General features: G+C 45.4%; 1 protein-coding gene across 1 annotated transcript in view; it reads left to right on the top strand.

The window, feature by feature from the left end:
• Positions 1–660: 660 nt before the first annotated feature.
• LOC147895415 (beta-galactosidase 9-like) overlaps positions 661–20,168 on the top strand; it is a 165,324-nt gene continuing 145,816 nt past the window's right edge. Inside the window, exons 1-3 of the mRNA XM_087383347.1 lie at positions 661–907; positions 9,186–9,281; positions 9,435–9,547. Of these exons, the coding sequence (XP_087239473.1) occupies positions 731–907; positions 9,186–9,281; positions 9,435–9,547 (386 nt within the window). The 5' untranslated portion in view covers positions 661–730. The remainder of the gene's footprint in view (positions 908–9,185; positions 9,282–9,434; positions 9,548–20,168) is intronic.

The raw sequence follows: 20,168 nt of genomic DNA on the forward strand, positions 1-20,168 counted from the left end.
AAATGGATGGGCGGGTTGTCATGGGCAGGCCTTTTCAGACATACACTGCCCATCCAAAGGTGATAGTGTGTAGGGACAAGAAGAGCCCATCCTGGCGGGAAACCATATGAGTGGCTAGTTTAATGGATGCACATCCATGGGCAGCCAAGGTTGGTTGCTTATCCATGTCCATGCATGGGCACACTGTGGGCCAACTTTGGGCTTGACTTGGCTACCAGCTACAATGCGTGGTGTGGTAAAGCGTTCGCTCCCTGCCGTTTCATTTATTCTTTGTCACTAGTTTTTTTTTTTTGGGTGGTTTTGCATGGTACTGAAATTGACAGTACCATCGGCACCCCCATATGGGGTGACGAAGATAAAGCGCTGAGAAGCCGTTCTCGTGGACCTAGGTGCGCGCACCCAAGTGCGTGAGGATGACAATCGGAGAAGTGCAATTCATCCGGTGTTGAAAACGAATCCCTCTGGCATCTGGGGCATCCAATTGGCCATGGGTGCTCATAGCGAAGGACTCCGCCCCACAGGACGGGCTCGCGTTATGGGAATAGCTTTCTGAGGTGCACCAGGGGCTTGAACTCAGGACCGTTTGACACGTGTTAGCGGCGTCATTGGTTGAAATGCTTCCTTCCTTCATGGATAAATATCAATGTGTAAAGCTTTTAAGTTCTCAGTGAATTTGAGCTCCCAGCTATGGCGTACCGAGCTTTTGGATGAAGATGATCGCTGAGCTTTCATGGGTCCTCTGCCTCCCTTTGTTGCTCTTCTCGTCTTCCTCATCGCCCTCAGCTCCTCTGCCGTTCTTTGCCGCAGGCCTTTCAATGTCTCCTACGATCATCGAGCCATCATTATCGATGGGCAGCGTCGTATGCTCATCTCGGCGGGCATCCATTATCCTCGCGCCCCACCCGAGGTTTCTCTCTCCGTGCGAAAACGAAGATCTAAAGATTTTAAAACATTGAATCGTTGGGTAAAACAGGCGTGAGAAAACGAAAATCTAAAGATTTACAAACATTGAATCGTTGGGTAAAACAGGCGACTTTGACTTCACCCATTCCGCTGTACGGATACTGTTGTTGCGCTCTGTTCTTCTGTTACACACTCCTATTAAATTTTGCTCGCCCAGCCAAGAGGGCAACGTGTTAAAGTTTCGAGTGCGTTACTTACGGCTTCTATATTCATACACAAACAGCTTTTCAAATCACAGTACAGACATGAAGGATGTTGGAAAGGTCACCTCCCCATCTGTAAGCCCCCATATGAGGAGAGGATGGGGGAGGTGGACCTGGGTTCTGAGGGGTGGCCACATGGGCAGCAAGATGGCTGCCATGGGGGCAGAGATCAGAGAGAAAAAGGAAAGTACCTAGACGCATCAAAGTGACTGCAACACATGGCGTCGAGACCATGGCAGATGGCGATGCTTACATGGCATAGATCTGGCCTGGAAGAGACATATCTGGAGCAGCACAAGATGGTGGGGTATCCTGAGGTACAGGCGTCTAACATGGCAGGTGTCTACAGGCAGGGACACGACCTGCAAGCAGAGCTGGCACATGGCGCAGCATAGCAGGAGCAGAGGCGTGCCTTGTGGGCAGGATTGCGACCTGCAGAAGGGCCTGGAATAGGGTCTGGACCCTGCTTGGAACAAAGGCTGCAAAGGGCCTAGTGAAGTCCCTTATATAGGGCCCTGGTTGGGCTGGTAGGGACAGCCAACCAGGTCGGTTTACAGACAGACTGAGTCGGCTAGAATAGGGCTGACCAGTCGGTATTTTTGCCAGGCCTCAGGGCCTATAAAAGGAGAGGATCAGGCCTCATTTCATCATCCAGCCTAGCAGCACTTCAGGGAGCAGGAAGGAGCAGCAGTTGGGTCTATGACCAGGAGGTGAACTGTGCTGAGGTGCTGCAGACTTAGCTCAGGGAGAGGCTGAACCTAGACTGTCTTCTAGGGCAGAAGGTTGCTGAGGTATCATCTTCTGGAGTAGCCATTCACAAGCAGGTTGGAGCAGTGGAACAGGGACCTGTGTGCTGCAGACAAAGCTTGGCAGGGGCTGCCCACCTAGGCTGATTTACAGGCAGTAAGGTGGAGAAGAACACACTAGACGGAAAGTCTACAGACGCTCGAGGTGGAGCACGCGGGCTTGAGTCTAGAGATAGCCAGCAGATAGGAGAAGTACCTTGTGGTAAGATCAGAGGACCACACCATTGGTGGGACTCTGGATCTGTCTCTTTTGTATTGTGTCCATAGTTGTGGACGGAAATATATATTTTGGTGGTTTCTCTATCTGGTTGGTTCATTGTCTATTGATGAGTCTGTACATCCATTGAATGCACATAAGTAAAGAAGTTTGTGATTCCACACCCACACCGCACACTGTGTGAGCTCCTGGGCATTACTATAAGCCTTCCGCTGCGTGTACCCTCTATTGGGTATTTTGTAACATGGTATCAGAGCCCAAGTAGGAGGCTCACACGTGTGGGAGCCTGAAGGCAAGGACCTTGCTGAAGGACGACCCTGATTCAGAAGCTCTAGGGAATCGACTTCCACAACTGGAGGATTGTGCCCTTGCGAGAAGGAGGGTGACTCAGGTTCAGTAAGGTGCGTTCAGAATTCTGGTTTACTGAAATTGAGTTTGGTTGACTTTGCTGTGTGGTATAAATAGCAAAGATGTCGACCTCTACAGCCTCTTCAGCCCCTGCTTTCCCTTCCTCCTCCTCCTCCAGTTTTCTCTCTTTCACTATCCCTAACTTTGGAGAGTCTGGGAACCTGGACGGGACTAATTACCCGATCTGGAAAGTGAAGATCTGGAGTCATTTAGTGGCTCGGAAGTTGTGAAAGCTGACCACGGGAGAGGAGTCGAAGCCGGAGGACATGGTGGATAGTAAAGGGGAGGTACTTATGGCAGTAGACAGAGAGGAGCTTGAAGCTTGGGAAGAAAGAGATGCCCATGCTCTGGCAATAATCATAGGGACTATGGCGGACTCCGTTCTTCCGCATATCCAGCTGGCCGAGACGTCAGTAGAGGCGTGGGCCATCCTGAAGGATCTGTACGAGACAGACAATACCTCCCGGATCGTGCTTCTTCAGCATCAACTCTACAATCTTGATATGGAAGAAGGAGATACGGTACATAGCCATTTGACGAAGGTCAAGGTGGTGAGATATCAGCTGGTAGCAATTGGTCAGAAGACAGACTCATGCCATCTGGCCTTGATGGTATTGAGGAGACTGCCTCGGAGTTTCAAGAGCTTTGTTACGGCTGTGACAGCAGGACAGAGGACCAAACCTCTGACGTTTGAGGAGTTGTGTCCATTACTGCTACAGGAGGAAGCTTGGGAGAAGCTCTATAACGAGGATAAAGATGACAAGGCGATGCTGGTGAAGGATTCCGCTGGCAAAGGAAAGGGCAAGCCTAACGGTGGCAAGTCCAATAAAGACGACTCTGACGACGAGGGGACTTCGAAGAGAAAGCACAAGAAGAAGTGTTTCTATTGTGATACGCCCGGACATTTTGCAAAGGACTGCAGAAAGAAAAAGGCGGATCTGAAAAACAAACAGGAGTCTGACTTAGATTCAGAGGGAAAGACCAAAGCAAATGTGGTAATCGAAGAATTGTTCCTGGTGACATCACTGAGTGTTACTGAGGTCAGATATGTTGATCCAGAAGTCACAGTAAGGATGTCTGACATAGAGATGTGGGTCGACGAGGAGTCAGATGCCTTTGTGAAGGTGAAGGACAGCATGGAGCGCTTGGTACCTTCCAGGTGTGTGGCTGTTGACACTGACACGAGGGTGGATTCCATGGAAGGCCCTGGGGTCTCATGGTCAGGTGGATGCTGGAGTTCAGAAGGGGACAATACAGGATTACACAAGCGCTTGGTGGGTGCCTTAATGAGAGTTTGCTTTCAGAGCGAACATTCAGGCTGTACAACAGTCTGGTATGTATTTGATATTCTGCATTTGAGCCTTTATAGCATGCTGTGGAGAGACTCTGCTCTTCATTTGTCTCAGGTGATAAGAGATTGGAAGGAATTGGCCTTCTTCGAAGGCAGAAGGGGAAGTATTGGTGCTTCTTCAAATCTCGGACGCATATTGCTAGAAGGTGGTGGACAAAGAGTACAGAAGCCAGAAGAGTACCTGCTTGAGAACTCAGCGAGAGTTCATGGTCTAGGTTATCTGGAAATATTCATTGGTTGCAGACCTGCCAAAGGAAGGACAGGTTGAAACATACCCTCAGAGCATGGTGCCTGGAAGACTCCAGGTTGTTCACTCATTATGAGGGGGACGACTGGAAGATCGTGACGGTTGGATTGCTCGAGTTCAGGGGCGGGAACGTGACTGAAGGAGGTGGTGCCAGGAGGTGCTACCAAAGATGGACCTGTGTATGAGGATGGTGTGCGGAAGCGGAAGCGGACCTGGTGGAGCAGGAGCCACTGGATGAAAAGCCAGGAAAAGATTTCGACACCAAAAGATTCCAGAGGACTACAACCAGGAAGTTACTGGAGCATCTTCATCGACGTGTTGGCATTGGGCTGAGATGTGTCGGTGAGAGGGGGTGTTGGAAAGGTCACCTCCCCATCTGTAAGCCCCCATATGAGGAGAGCATGGGGGAGGTGGACCTGGGTTCTGAGGGGTGGCCACATGGGCAGCAAGATGGCTGCCATGGGGGCAGAGATCAGAGAGAAAAAGGAAAGTACCTGGACGCATCAAAGTGACTGCAACACATGGCGTCGAGACCATGGCAGATGGCGATGCTTACATGGCATAGATCTGGCCTGGAAGAGACATATCTGGAGCAGCACAAGATGGCGGGGTATCCCGGGGTACAGGTGTCTAACATGGCAGGTGTCTACAGGCAGGGACACGACCTGCAAGCAGAGCTGGCACATGGCGCAGCATAGCAGGAGCAGAGGCATGCCTTGTGGGCAGGATTGCGACCTGCAGAAGGGCCTGGAATAGGGTCTGGACCCTGCCTGGAACAAAGGCTGCAAAGGGCCTAGTGAAGTTTCTTATATAGGGCCCTGGTTGGACTGGTAGGGACAGCCAACCAGGTCAGTTTACAGACAGACTGATTCGGCCAGAATAGGGCTGACCAGTCGGTATTTTTGCCAGGCCTCAGGGCCTATAAAAGGAGAGGCTCAGGCCTCATTTCATCATCCAGCCTAGCAGCACTTCAGGGAGCAGGAAGGAGCAGCAGAGCAGCAGCAGTTGGGCCTATGACCAGGAGGTGAACTGTGCTGAGGTGCTGCAGACTTAGCTCAGGGAGAGGCTGAACCTAGACTGTCTTCTAGGGCAGAAGGTTGCTGAGGTCATCATCTTCTGGAGCAGCCATTCACAAGCAGGTTGGAGCAGTGGAACAGGGACCTGTGTGCTGCAGACAAAGCTTGGCAGGGGCTGCCCACCTAGGCTGATTCACAGGCAATAAGGTGGAGAAGAACACACTAGACGGAAAGTCTACAGATGCTCGAGGTGGAGCACGCGGGCTCGAGTCTAGAGATAGCCAGCAGATAGGAGAAGTACCTTGTGGTAAGATCAGAGGACCACACCATTGGTGGGACTCTGGATCTGTCTCTTTTGTATTGTGTCCATAGTTGTGGACAGAAATATATATTTTGGTGGTTTCTCTATCTGGTTGGTTCATTGTCTATTGATGAGTCTGTACATCCATTGAATGCACATAAGTAAAGAAGTTTGTGATTCCACACCCACACCGCACACTGTGTGAGCTCCTGGGCATTACTATAAGTCTTCCGCTGCGTGTACCCTCTGTTGGGTATTTTCTAACAAAGGATGCTACCCTCGCCCAAAGCTAATTTTCATGGGCTGATCTAGAGCACTGCAATCGCCTTTGTGTTACCTTGAGAATTATCATGTTATAATGCACTACTCCACCTCAGCGCCATCCTAGTTTAGAAAGTTTCACACTTGGCAAAAAGCTCTTTTTATGACACGAGAATTGTATGCAAACTTGCATTTCTTGTAGGCCACACGATAGACCCAGCATAACTAGAGCATTGGGTCGCATGACTTTTGAGAATATATATAGAAAGAGCTTGAACCAGGTTCGCGAAATAGTTCCTAAAAAGAACTGTGTAATCAGTTAGTACGTGCACAAAAGAGGTTGGAGCTTTCAACTTTTAATGGACTATATAGCACCAACAGAGAAATGGATGAGTTTACCTCCAATTTTGGTTGCATGAAAAATCATCAATGTATAGACTATGAAGAGAGTCACAAGTATCAAAAGGTCAATGGAATGGAGGAGATGGCGGTTCAGCTTTGGGAGGAAGGAGGCGATGGAAGGTCAATGGAAGGAGGAGATGGAAGATCTCAGAGCCATGGGTTAAGACTTAGCCAAAATTTCAAAAGCCAATCCAAGTATGCAAGGTGAATTGATTAGCGATGCAGTACCCTCGGAGCCCTTTGATCCTTGGGAAGCTTTTTGAAAGCCTTCCAAGATCCCACAGAGAGAGTGACATCTCTCCCACTTGGACCATATCGGGCATGCCATGGTCACCCCAAATAAAGCTATTCCACATAAAAGGCTGCCTAAAATCTCATCCTGTGTAGGAGTCGTCTGCGTCATAGAATCTCTAAAGCTGTGCCAAGCCTTGATAAAATAGCTATCAGAATTTGCGAGGAAGGCATCTTGATGTTTGGTGAAGTGAAAATCCACGTAATGCTGTCCTGCCAATCACTGCTCGAGGAAGGAGTGCAAGAAGTAATGATCCTAAAAAGCAAGTCTTCTTCCATGGCTTAAGTTCTCTAACAATCGACATACAAAGCAAATATATGCACTGAATATCTAGATTAATGATATTATGTCCTCATGAGTCGGGAGCATCAAAGTCTCCCAAGCTACTCTGGTTCTAGTATCTGCAGATCCATCAAGTCCTCTTTGTAGGAAGTTCTTGAAAGTCCCCTTAAGGTGTGCAATGCAGTTACATAAGCTAGGAGAAGTATACAATGTCTCGATCGTGTGTCTGGACCATTCGAAAACCTCCCAATAAGGAAAAGTATTATAAAAAATGCTACGGCCATGCACACATCCCATCTATATACGATGAATCAACTAGGAAGGCAAGGTTGTAAATGAAGTCTGAGTGCTTTTACAAGAATTTGGCATGTTGTACCTAAAAACGGATTGGCCTCCATTGCATAAACAAAGACCTATTAGGGGTGAGGTGAAGGAGATCCTCCAAAAGTGGAGGAGGACAGTCCAGACCCCCTGAAAAGCTGAAGTCATCAATGTCATGCCAAAAAGAGATGAAACACAAGGGAATAAGTTCACATAAATTAGGCCGTCACACACTCTATTATGAGGAGGGAGGCATAAAACATAGTAGCAATCTGCATGACCTTACATGGATTTGACTATAAAACACGATGAGAACCAGCTAGCTGTCTCACACTTTCTCTGCCATGCCGAGGGCCTCCTCTTCTTTAGGCAATTTCTGGCAAAATGCCCAAAAAGTCTATACACGTCACACTAATCTTGGCATCTGGCAATGTCAATCCTTGTTTGAAAAAGGAAATATCTGGAGGCTGAAGTGTATTATGGTCCTCATTGATGTTAGGGTTTGATAGAATGACCCCAACACGAGGCACCCCATCCACCCTGGCTGTCTCGACTCTCTGTTGCTGAATTAGGCTGTGTAGGAAGAGGAGGGACCTTAGTGACCATCCCAAAGGTGGCTCTGATGGTGGGAAGAAAATTTTGGTAACCTAAGGAAGTCCAAGAAAACGAATGAAAAGAGAGGTAATCTTCATGTCTTCCTCCATTTGGTATGGAGACAAATCTGGAAAAAACCTCTGCCCAAAAGGTAGACTCTAACAAGTGCAGATTAGGAGAAAGGGATGCAAGTATTCCGTCTCTAGCTTGAGTTCAGGAAGGATGAGACCAAATGAATGCGTGCCAAAAGAGTGTGACACTCTCTACTTCGACATCTTTTTTAAGCTACTGCAACTTATTTTCAACAAAAAAACATTGTTCTCATGGCTGGCAAAGCGTCGGGGTACAAGATTGGCTGAAGATGAAGCCATCACCAATCAAAACAGTGGAAGGAAACTTGAAACCTTTTAAAAATATGTCTATCACTTGCAAGCATCACAAGGAAAGGGAAGGCAAAAAATGAGGCGAGGATGAAGTATAGTGAGTGTGCGCGCGTGTGCTTGCATGTGTGTGTGTGTGGAGAAATGAAGGGATGGTGGGTAGAGACTTGAGGTGAAGTGCAGGTGGAAAGTGAGTGAAACGAAGGTGAAGGCAGAGGGGCTCAGACATGAGAGAAATGAGGGTTGGCGAGGGTATATGGAGGGAGGAGTGGCAGGCACAGTACAGCATCCATACAAAGGTATGAGCAGCCACACTGTAGAATGGAATAGAGGGACATGTGAGTGCATGCAGACGGCGAACGGGCAGCCGTACAGATTGCAGTACGGACTGAGTGGATGGAGGATGGGGTGGACAATTGGAAGCTATACTGCAGCCATATGGCACTACGGACTGCTATATGGATAGAGAACGGATGGGGGAGAGGGTGTTGAGGACTAGGGAGCAGCACCTGCTGCCACTCAGAAAGGGTCCTATTTGAGAAATTGGCCCTGCTATCTCCCGGGATTGGAGGCCCTCGTGCCATCCAGTTAGCATGGTTGCAGCTCGAGTGAGGACTACGGAGAATCAGATCTTGGGAATTGTGCCCTCTAGAAATTCCAGTCCATGGAACCTTCTCTAAGGACTTCAAAAGCTGCTTCTGCTATCAAGCCTCCCAAAAGATGAAGATGTTATCCACGAAATTGTGGTCTGACAAAAATTGTCTTACTGTCATGGATGAGATCAGGGAGGAGTTGCCGGTGACAAGACTCACGACCTTAGCTAAGATCTTGTGCCGAGGAGGATGACGGGGTGCCACTGGCGAAGTCTTCTCCGTTGGTGATAAGGTAGATCAACCACAAGAGGGAAGAAGCAAAACTTGGGGTTGGCCATTTCATTGTGCATATTGACTTCCCACTTATCAAACATATGCTTTATGATGTATGTGCTCCGATGTTTCTAAGTGTTGTGTGATCAAATACTGCAACTCATTGAAAGTGATTGGCATTTAATTGTACACAAACAGAATTCACACCCAATGGGTTGGCACACAGTGATGCTCTTTACTTACTGACATGGCATGCTATGTGTCTTTATTCTCAGATGTGGCCTGGAATTATAGCAAAAGCCAAAGATGGAGGAGCAAATGTGATACAAAGCTATGTGTTCTGGAATGGACATGAACCTGTGCAAGGAAAGGTTTGAATGCTTTTTTCCTGTTGGTTTTGCCAAGTAGGCTTTTAATGAATTCCGTTCATGTTAATCACTTTTGAACTGTAAAATAAAATTATGTGAGGTCTGAAGATTATGGGTTGAATGTTCTTACCGAGTTATCACTTTGTTGCTGTGCAGTACCATTTTTCTGGCAGCTATGACCTTGTGAAATTTGTGGAGCTTGTAGACGAAGCTGGGCTTTTCTTTCACCTCCGGATAGGTCCCTATGCTTGTGCAGAGTGGAACTTTGGGTTAGCCTCTAAACTGAAATATACATATGGAAAAGTATGTGGTGTTCTTGTGGTTTGTGCGTGTGGTTTCAAACATGGAAAGGGACAATGAGATAATTCAGTGATCTTCAGAAGGTGGTTATGGTTTTTGTTATTGTATTGTATTGGATCAGATTCCATCAATTATGAGAGATGATGATGCCAGAGATGACTATGACTATGGTGACATGCATGATGATAGCATTGACTATGTCTACACGGTTTTTCCTCTAGCATGGGTTAGGATGCTCGCTTAGTAGCCCCACCCTTTTGCTGATTGTATCAGGTTTTCTATGAGTCTCATAGACCCATCGGTCTTTAGTAGACTTTATAAACCTTCGTTCTTTCTCGCTGATCAGCCTGCTTCTATAAGTCTGAGATAAAATAGAAAACATTAAGCTGAGATGATGTCATAGTTGTTTCAAGTGGACAATGATGGGAATGCAGAAGGTCAATAGGTTTTCACTGATGAAGGTGACTAAGCTTGAAAACATTGAGGTACGAAGACAGCTATCTACAAAGGTGCTGTTTAGAAATTGCAGCAGCCACTGCTTCACAAGATTTCCGGCTCAATACATATGTTAACCCTGGAGAAGCTACAAGGAGCATTCACGGTGGAGTAGGGGGCTTTGGATCATCCAGCTCAATCTATCGCCAGGCCTTGTAAAGACAGGAAGAAGCTCGCGTCAGGGTACTTGGCGTAAAACTTGATGTACCGGTATATCAACGGGGATATCCTATCTAAGAAAAATGGGCTTGACTTCAAAAATCTACTCAGGAGATGTTTGGCAGCTTCAAAATGCTACTCTACCAGAAGAGAAACTTGCACACTCACCCTCTGCAAAAAGAATGTGGGTCTGAGTCCCAATGTCAATCGTTGCTCGTTTGAATGACTTTGGCCCAGTGGATGTAGCAAGAGTAAAGCTTGTGCAATCACAACCCCATTGTTTTGGAAGTTCTCGATGTGTTGGAAGTTCCTGTAGGCTTCTGCTCCAAGAGACCAACGTGGGGTACTGATTGTGACAAATGGGGGCGAGGTAGTCTATCTTGATATAGAGGACTGCCTTGAAAAGGATCTATGTCGATAAGGATCTCATTCACAAGCAAGTGGAGTAACGAAAGGAAGGTCTCACGAAGGTCATGAAGGCCAAAGTCAAGGGTGAATAGGCAGTCTAGAGAGATGGGAAGTTGTCATCAAGATGAAGGCCCCACCAAATAGGGATATGTTGCTTGTGGGATCATCGATGCTTGTTTATTGCTTCTTGGATTGGTAATGGCACTTCTTGGTCCGCCTTAGGCAAATTTGCTTGGGCCTTTTGTGGGAAGGATCTTGAAGTTGAAGTCTATAGAGAATTGAGATGAAGGCTAGGACCTTACCTAAAGTGCAGCAATTCCAAGTCTGGGCGCTGTTGCAAATGCTTTGTGTTGACATGCTACAGTCCTTGCCTTGGCCCTTGGGCCTTGAAGCAAACTTAGGCTATGAGTTGTGGGCTAAGCCTTGGGTAGGTTGTTGCCATGGGCTATTGGCTAAGCCCTGGTCAGGTCACTGCTATGTTTAGGGCTTTGAAAGGGACACTACTATAGACAAGGTCGCAATGCATATGTAAGGTTTTAACAATAAAATTTCTGCTTGCTGAAGGTAGCATAGCGATGCCGCACCATCCACACTATAGGGACAAAGATGTCAAGTACAAGCTTTGATTGAACACAGATGATATACATGCCGCCATGATAGTGGGACATAGGGGTGGTTGACTTCATTTTGAGGTTTGCTGCCTTCACCTCAAAGTCACTAAACTGAGTTCTTTCCCTTATGCCTAAGGCCAACCACACTCATCACTTGCTTGACCTCACCATACTATAAACTCCACAAGCCATGCAAGCTACTCACATAGTTGCTTCCGGCTATTACCACTCCTAGTTTGACCATGCATTGGACACTATTTACAGTCTTTGTTTCTTCCTTTTTGCTATCAAAGTTTTGTTGTTTGGTTTGGATTTCAAAGCGTAATAAGCACTAGGTTTATCCGACAGATTCGAGAATCTTTCGAAATGTTATGCTCTAGCCGGGATAGCATGACCTCGGATAGATCGGTGGGCATTTTCTCTTAGATGACTAACTTTTGTAATAGTTAATGTGCGTAATTGAAATGGTCAAGAGAAGTAACTGCCAAGGTCCTAGGTGAGGGCGGAATGGCATTGACTAGATAGTTCTGAGTGCTAAGGCCTAGGTGCACCTAAATGTGCAATAATGCCAAGGGGCAAGTGGTTTTTAATGTGCCCCAAGAGAGGGGTAAAAAGGTGCACCAAGTGGAGAGGCTATAATGATGACATTTGGCAAGGAAAACTATCTAGGGAATTGAGGGTCTCATGGATATGTATGAAGGAAAATAACGAAGGAATGTATGTATCTGACGATTTACTATCCTTGAGAGTTTGGCTGGGTGGAATAACTGATAGCCATCGCCCGTGATTGATTAAACGTAGGGGAAGAAGCCAAGAAGTGAAAGTAGGTGACATTTGGTATCAGAGCATGGTTAGAGGATCAAAGGGATTCGTGATCTACGACGAAATCGGTGAAGGCGTAGGATAACGAGGGTTGTACGTGACGTGATCCTGGGCGATCGACGGGGTAACAAGAAAAAGATGATCTGCGCCAAGAGGAGCGTAGGGTCTAGAGAAGGATAGACGTGTCGAGCTGGACGTGAGCTTGGGCGCTGTTGACGTCGAAAGAGCGTTGGGGGCTGTTTTTCGAGATTGTCGGCCATAGCCAAGAGCTTATGGGTCAACAAATTTACGCTGTTTTCCCAAGCGGAGTTTGAGCGCAGGGGACGCAGCGTAGATAGGCGACCGGGACTTATGAAGCATTGAAATTAATGAACGGCTGAACTTAGGACAACGTAGCGGTTCGGCAGTCGACGGGTTTTTCTAATTGGTATCAGGTGGACGAGGATTAGCGCAGGGTGGCTGTAGGTGGACTCGCAAACCGTGTTGGAGCCTAGCTGCATCTAAGATCCAAGTTGGGTCGCACCTAGCTGGAGCAGCCGGGATCGTCGCGAAACAACCAGGGAGCCCTTTCTTTCCGTGCAGTTTTTTTTTGTTTTCATATGGTCCTGTGATTTCTGCACTGTAGAAGAGAAAAAAAAAAACACAGGAAAGCAGAACAGAAGTGAAGGGTGTATATATTGGTTATTTGGGTTTTTAAAAAAAAGAAAAAAAGAAGAAAGAAGAAGAAAAAAAAAAAAACCCCATCTTCCACTGTGAACCTATGGAAGCAGAAGGGCAGAATTCAAGGGTGAATCCTAGTGAGTCTAGAGTGCAGTCTACACGAGATGTCACATCAGGCAGCACCTACTTTGATTGGTAGGATTTCGATATTAGAGGATGCTTTACAGCAGATTATGAACCAGCAGCTTCAAGTGAATGCTGGTCAAAATGAGATCAGGGAGATGGTGCAAGCCTTGTCGGCTAGACCGTCTAGAATTGATAAGGGCAAAGCTCCAGCAGAGCCAGAGCCCAGTATACATTCCTTAGAGCGTGCAAGGGTCAAAGTGCCTAATATCGCTAATTATAGACCGGAGAAGTACGTTGGTCGGATGACCGAGTGCAGCTCTGATGTGATCGAGGTTTGGTTACACAAGTGGGAAGAAGCCTTCGCCATTTGTGAGATTAGATCCGATCTAAAGAAAATCCGCGAGGCCACACACCTGTTTATTGAGGTAGCGGACAGATGGTGGATAAAGCAACAGAAGGATCAAGTTGCTCCAACCACCTGGGAAGGGTTTAAAGCGAAATTCAAGAAACACTTTCTTCCACCTGATGAAGAGTCCCGAGCTTGGGATGCTTATAGAAATCTTCGTCAGAGGAGCTTGTCAGTGGCAGAGTACACTGACAAATTCAGGGAATGTGTCATGAAAATAACAGACCCTCTCCCTATGTCGGTTCAGTTAAAGGACTATATCTATGGACTGAACGACAAGATCAAAATGGAAGTTCGGGCTAAATATGTGACTACACTAGATGAATCTATAGCAGTAGCCCTGAACTATGAGGATGCCAGAGGCAGATCTGGTGGATTTGTGCTGGCAGGGACTCAGTATGAGTAATCGAAAAAAGGGGGATTTCCGAGGAAATGGGTTTCAAAGACAAGTGTCTCGTAGCCAAGTGGCCAAACCAAGCAGGTGAAGCCGGTTGAGGGACCAGTAAAGACAAGTACCACCGTTGGGGTGAAAAGGAAAATAACTCCAATGGCAGCCCGGGCTTGGTCAAAGCCCTCGTTGACCCCTGAACAAAAAGAGAAAGCTAGAAAAGAAGGATTGTGCTTCGGCTGCCTTCAGCGACATTAGTGGAAGGATTGTCCACTGAATAAAGACCGTCGCACGGCTAATATGATAATATCTGAATGCGACGTAGAAATGCAGGAGAGTCCCAATGCGGAACATATGCAGATGCAACTGGCGGGACCTTCTCAGAGGTTAGTACCTTGTTTGTTATGTGTATCTGTTGCTAAGTTAGTGACGAGTGCACCTGATAACATCCTATCTAAGCCCGCAGCAACGGGGTATACAGCCTTCAATGATACGGAGTTAATTAAAATGAAAGAGCAAGTGGCCAGTCATGATGTCATTGTGTTGTTTGACTCGGCGTCAACTCACAATGTGATTAACTCCAAGCTTGTGAAGAGGCTGAAATTAAAGACAAGTCCATCTGACTATGCGTATACAGTCAGGATGGCAGATGGAAGTTCAACTGAAGTATGGGACCAAAGGGTTACCCAGTTGGAGCTTCGGATTCAGGACTATGCTGAGAAGCTTGATTTTGAAATGACCAAGCTTGCTCATGCAGATATAGCCCTGGGTATGGACAGGGGGTAGAAATGGATCCGAAGAAAGTGGTTGCGATACTAACTTGGCCAATCCCCCAGAGTCTCTGACCGCGTTGTTGCGATCTAGTTTTATAGAAGGCATATCAAAGGATATTCCGGAATAGTATCGCCATTGATTGATCTGACCTCAGATAAAGTACCTTTTATTTGGGGACAGAATCAACAAGAAAGTTTTAACACCATAAAACAAGCTGTGGTCTCAGGACCGGTGTTAAAAATAGTTGATCCCCAGAAACCGTTGTTCCTAGAAACCGATGCAAGTGGCATTGCGGTAGGAGCAGTCCTCCTTCAAGAGGGAAGGCCAGTAGCCTATGAAAGCAAGAAGCTTTTTCCCTCTCAAAGGAATTGGCCAACTCATGAATTGGAGTTGTATGTTGTTATCCATGCTTTGAAAACATGGAGACATTATTTGTATGGTTCAGAGTTTTATGTGGATGTGGATCATGATACTCTGAAACATTTTTGTAAGCAGCCTGACTTGAGGGGCCGCCAAGCTAGGTGGGCAAAGCTCATGCAGGAGTTTAATCTAACGACTTGGTACCGAAAAGGAAAAGACAATAAGGTGGCTGATGCGTTGTCTCGCATTATGCACAACCTGAGTTTCACGGTATTAGAGAGTGCTCTAATGACCGAGATCAGAGAAACTCAAAAAGTGGACGAGTTTGTCCAGAGCTTATGGCCTAAGGCTCATGTGTTAAAACCCGGGGAAAGTGAAAAGGATGACCTGGCATCCAGAAAAGGCCAAACTTATGCAAGATATACGGGGACGAGCATTTTCCGAGCGAAATCTTCCGAGCGTCCGAGCGAAGGAAAAAAAAAGCTTCCAACTATGCAAAAATATGACAAAAATGGATCAGAAGAAAACATAGTTTCACTTAGAAATATGAAAAGTATTATAGGAATGCCTATTTTATACACGAATATTTATGTGAATCTTTGGGAATGGTGAGAACATAATGGGATGGCTTTTGAAGAAACCCACATGTAGAGTAGACTTCTCTATGAAAATTCCCTTATGATCCTTCTTACAACTTTTTACTTAATAGGGGGTGACATTGAAAAACCTCTCTCACCCTATCTTCATGAAAGGGTTTCTCCAAAGAAAACTCATTGAAGCAAGCCATCAAGGTAGTTTCGCCAGCGAAACCCCTTTGAACAAGGTCTTTCAAGGTAGTTTCGCCAGCGAAACTACCTTGGACAGCACTTTTAAAAGTGACATAACTTTCACATCCAATGTCCAAATATAGTCATTCAGCCACTCAAATTGATCGGAAAACCCCATTTGAGCACATCTATGGGGTTATATTTTGGAAAACCTTGCATATATAGTATTAAATATTACATGTATTTTATGAGAGTGATATATAAGCCCAAGTTAATACTTATTTACAGTAATTTAAACTTCTGTAGAAACATGTCCATAAATATATTGTTATTAATACTATAAAAACACTTGAAAGATATTGCCATATGATATAAATGTGTTTAATAAGTAATTATTTATGTATAATATTATTACGTTGAGAGTGATTATGAGGGACGTTTCTTAAATGAATTATTTTTCAATACTTTCTTAAGGTAATAACAAGGGTACAAAGGGATGTCTATGAATAAGAAGATTTATGTTATGTAAAAATGAATGAGTGACTAGTTTGTATATTTTTATGATAAAGGGATCTAGTTCTAATGAAAATAAAAGTGTAAAAACCATGTTTCCTAAAGAAATACTATTTTTAAAATCTCTTGAAAAACACGCTCGTATAAACTTGCTCATAGGTTTTTGCTCGTAAAATTGACGCATCCCAAGATATACCATAAGGGATGGTATGCTAGTTAGAAATGGCAAGGTTGTAGTACGTGGTCAGAATGATCTCAGGCAGAGAGTCATTCGACAATGCCATGATAGCCCGTGTGCGGGACATCCAGGTGTCGAGAAGACATATGATCTCGTGAAGCGAGATTTCTTTTGGCCAAAGATGAAAAAACATATTCATGAATATGTGACACGGTGTTTCTCGTGTCAGGTAAGTAAGGCCGAGCGGGTGAAGCCACCTGGACTTTTACAGCCCTTGGACATACCACTAAGTAAGTGGGAGAGCATTTCCATGGACTTTATTGTAGGGCTACCTGCAACACAAGGAGGATATAATTCTATCCTTGTGGTGGTTGATCGTCTAACCAAGATGGCTCACTTCATTCCGACTAGAGAGTCTGTTAGTGCCCCGCAAGTGGCGGATTTGTTTATTAGACATATATTTCGTCTGCATGGATTGCCTAGATCCATAGTGTCAGACAGAGATGTCAGATTTACCGGTCATTTTTGGGCAGCGGTATTTGAGACACTAAGGACTGAGTTGGGAATGAGTAGTGGGGATCATCCTAAGACGGATGGTCAGACAGAGAGAGTCAACCAGACTTTAGAGGATATGCTGAGGGCATATGTGTCATTGAGGCAACATACATGGGACAAGTGGTTGCCATTGTTGGAGTTTACCTACAATGATAGGAAACATTCATCTACCGGGTTCAGTCCGTTTGAGCTGAACTATGGTTATAGACCAGCCAATCCAACTATAGTTGGAGTACCTCAGAAAGTGCCTAGTGCCGCGAACTTTGTAGTTCAGATGCGGGAGATGCTAGCACTTGCGAGAACTAATATCCGCCAGGCTATGGATAGAGCCAAGGTGTATGCGGATGAAAATCGGTCTATAAGAGTATTTGAAGAAGGAGAAAAAGTTTTTCTCAGAGTCCCTTCGCACTCGAAGTCGTTGACTTCAGGAGAGTGTGCTAAGTTATCACCTCGATACTGTGGGCCGTGGTTAATTCTAAAGAGAATAGGCAGTGTAGCCTATAAATTAGAATTGCCACAGGGGTGTAAGGTGCACCCGGTTTTTCATGTTTCGCGCTTAAAGAAATTTTTGCATACAGGTGACTCACTAATCGAAGGTGTGGTTTTGTTTCAGGAGATAGAGGATATTGCAAGGCGCCAGCCAACAAGAATCCTGGACCGAGGAACAATGCAAATACGAAATCGAAAGATACCCACGGTGTTGGTTGCATGGCATGGTCAGCCTCTATCGGAAGCTACCTGGGAATCCGTATACCAGTTACGGAGAGCGTTCCCAGATTTCATCATCGAGGACGCTGATGCTTGAAGAGGGAAGGAATGTTATGCTCTAGCCGGGATAGCATGACCTCGGATAGATCGGTGGGCATTTTCTCTTAGATGACCAACTTTTGTAATAGTTAATGTGCGTAATTGAAATGGTCAAGAGAAGTAACTGCCAAGGTCCTAGGTGAGGGCGGAATGGCATTGACTAGATAGTTTTGAGTGCTAAGGCCTAGGTGCACCTAAATGTGCAATAATGCCAAGGGGCAAGTGGTTTTTAATGTGCCCCAAGAGAGGGGTAAAAAGGTGCACCAAGTGGAGAGGCTATAATGATGACATTTGGCAAGGAAAACTATCTAGGGAATTGAGGGTCTCATGGATATGTATGAAGGAAAATAACGAAGGAATGTATGTATCTGACGATTTACTATCCTTGAGAGTTTGGTTGGGTGGAATAACTGATAGCCATCGCCCGTGATTGATTAAACGTAGGGGAAGAAGCCAAGAAGTGAAAGTAGGTGACACGAAACTTGGATGACAGCTTATGCTTGCGTACTGAAGAGAACTAAGCATAGCTTGCTTACTTTTAAAAAAAAATTCATTTTTTACTTTATCTTTTTATTAGCACTGCCCTGTAGGCATTGCTCTCTTTACACTTGTAAAAAAAAAGCGTCCCTTCAGTTATTTTAGGCCACGTTTTACACTTTCTATTTTGAGTGACATCTCTGTCTGTCTGTCTGTCTGTCTGTCTCTCTTTCCTTCCCCCTTCCCAAATCAATTCCTCTCTCTCTCTCTCTCTCTCTCTCTCTCTTTCAGTTTTTCAGCTTTCAGTTTTCAGCAAGGGTCTCAGTGAACCCTTTTGCTTCAGCCCTCGGTGGCTTGTATGAGGTACTTCTTGGACTCGCACTTTGTCTCGTAGGTTCGCGAGGCCTCTTGCAGACGTTAATATATCTTTCTTTCTTTCTCTCTCTCTTCCCAAATCAACTTGTCCCTCTAAGGGAAGTGCTCACGAGTACTTGTATTCGCTTGTTTATTTATTTATTTTTCCTTTTCTCATTCACTCATAAAGTTTCTTACAAACTCCGTTCTTTCCTTGCTTTTTCGCTTGTTTTATATTAAAAATTAATTGGTAAGATTGGATATTCTAGTCTTATGAAGGTATATATATATACCATTTACGGTTGTTAACTTCATGGAATTCTATAAATACACACGATCAATCTCCCCTAGCTAGCTTCTCGCAAACTCTATAGTACAACAGCCAAATACTCATTCCCTTACACCATAGCTGTAGATCTATTTCTCAAAGTGGTTCATAACGAGTGTCATTAGACAGCATTGGACATCGAGGCGAAAGAAGAACACCCCAACAAAGAACAGAGTGCAAGAGATTATGGACACTCAAGAAATGATAGCTTCTTGTGTCATGAATAGGAACCCATAAGCATCTTGCTAAGAAAGGAAAGGCAGAAACCTTAACTCATGGTTTGGGAAACACTCATCTCTTTCACTGATAATCTCTTTAAAGAAGCCTTGTCCAAAGGCTTTCCCATGTTTTGGACTATCAACACAATGATCCCAAAGTTTCCCAATCCATAAAATTGGAGACCCCACGCTATTTTCGAACTATCACTTGAATGCCAAGCGAGAGGATATGCGAATGACAAGTTAGATAGATGTTAGACAAGTTCACTCTATCCTAGACCAATCTTCATACACATCTTCATACAACGGGCCATCTAGAGCATAGTATTTGTAGAGCTTGGAGTGAGGCCCTTGCACAACGCCATCTTCTTCCGAAGCATCACTTATTTTGATCAAGCTGATTACTATAATTGGTGAGAGGTAGGTAGAGGCAGACTCCCATGTTTGGCACTTTTCTCATCCAAGCTAGTAGCACAGGGGACCTTGACGTTGATGTGTGTGACTGGATGGGTTTCACTCTCCTGGTATGTATATAGATCACCTTCGTCCTTACCAGTAGTCAGTAGATCATCAATAATGATGTTGGCAAGTGTGCATTGATAGGACTTGGCTCTCTCAACCACGTACTTGATGGATTTCTATAGGGATCAAAAATTTCACCTCCCTCACGATTTAAGCGCCCGCAGAGAGTTGAGGTTGTGCACACTTCCATATGCAAGTGGTGGAAATTGATGACCATATACTGATGCAATGCGTGAGATACTAAGAATGCAAGGCCTTTACCACTATCTGTTTGCCCTGGCTCCATTGACATGAGGTGAGACATATCACTGACTACTATGATCAGCTTTGTGCATCCCTCGTTGTCTTTGGGGTAAGCAAACACATGAATAGACTATCCAAGAAAGGATCCTTGAGCATAGGTTTCTAGCAAAGGGTCACATCTTTCTTCCAATGAGAGCCCTTGTAGAGCGAACATTGCAAGGACGATGAGGCAAAGCTAGGCACTTTGGTGCGGTAGACTTGCAGAAGCTTGTATGCTTTCATTCTCTTCCAAGAAATCCAAACCCGCTAACAACACCAGAGAATCGGTTGAACCAAATTCTTTAGCAAAACAGAGTTTCACACCATCACCCCATATGAGGTAGCATCGTTTCAACAAACTGCAACATGGCACCTGTGAG

Source organism: Dipteris shenzhenensis, chromosome 13 (genome assembly GCF_047967505.1).
Source record: "Dipteris shenzhenensis isolate YYH24624 ecotype China chromosome 13, Dip_SZ_1.0, whole genome shotgun sequence".
NCBI classification, from domain to species: Eukaryota; Viridiplantae; Streptophyta; class Polypodiopsida; order Gleicheniales; family Dipteridaceae; genus Dipteris; species Dipteris shenzhenensis.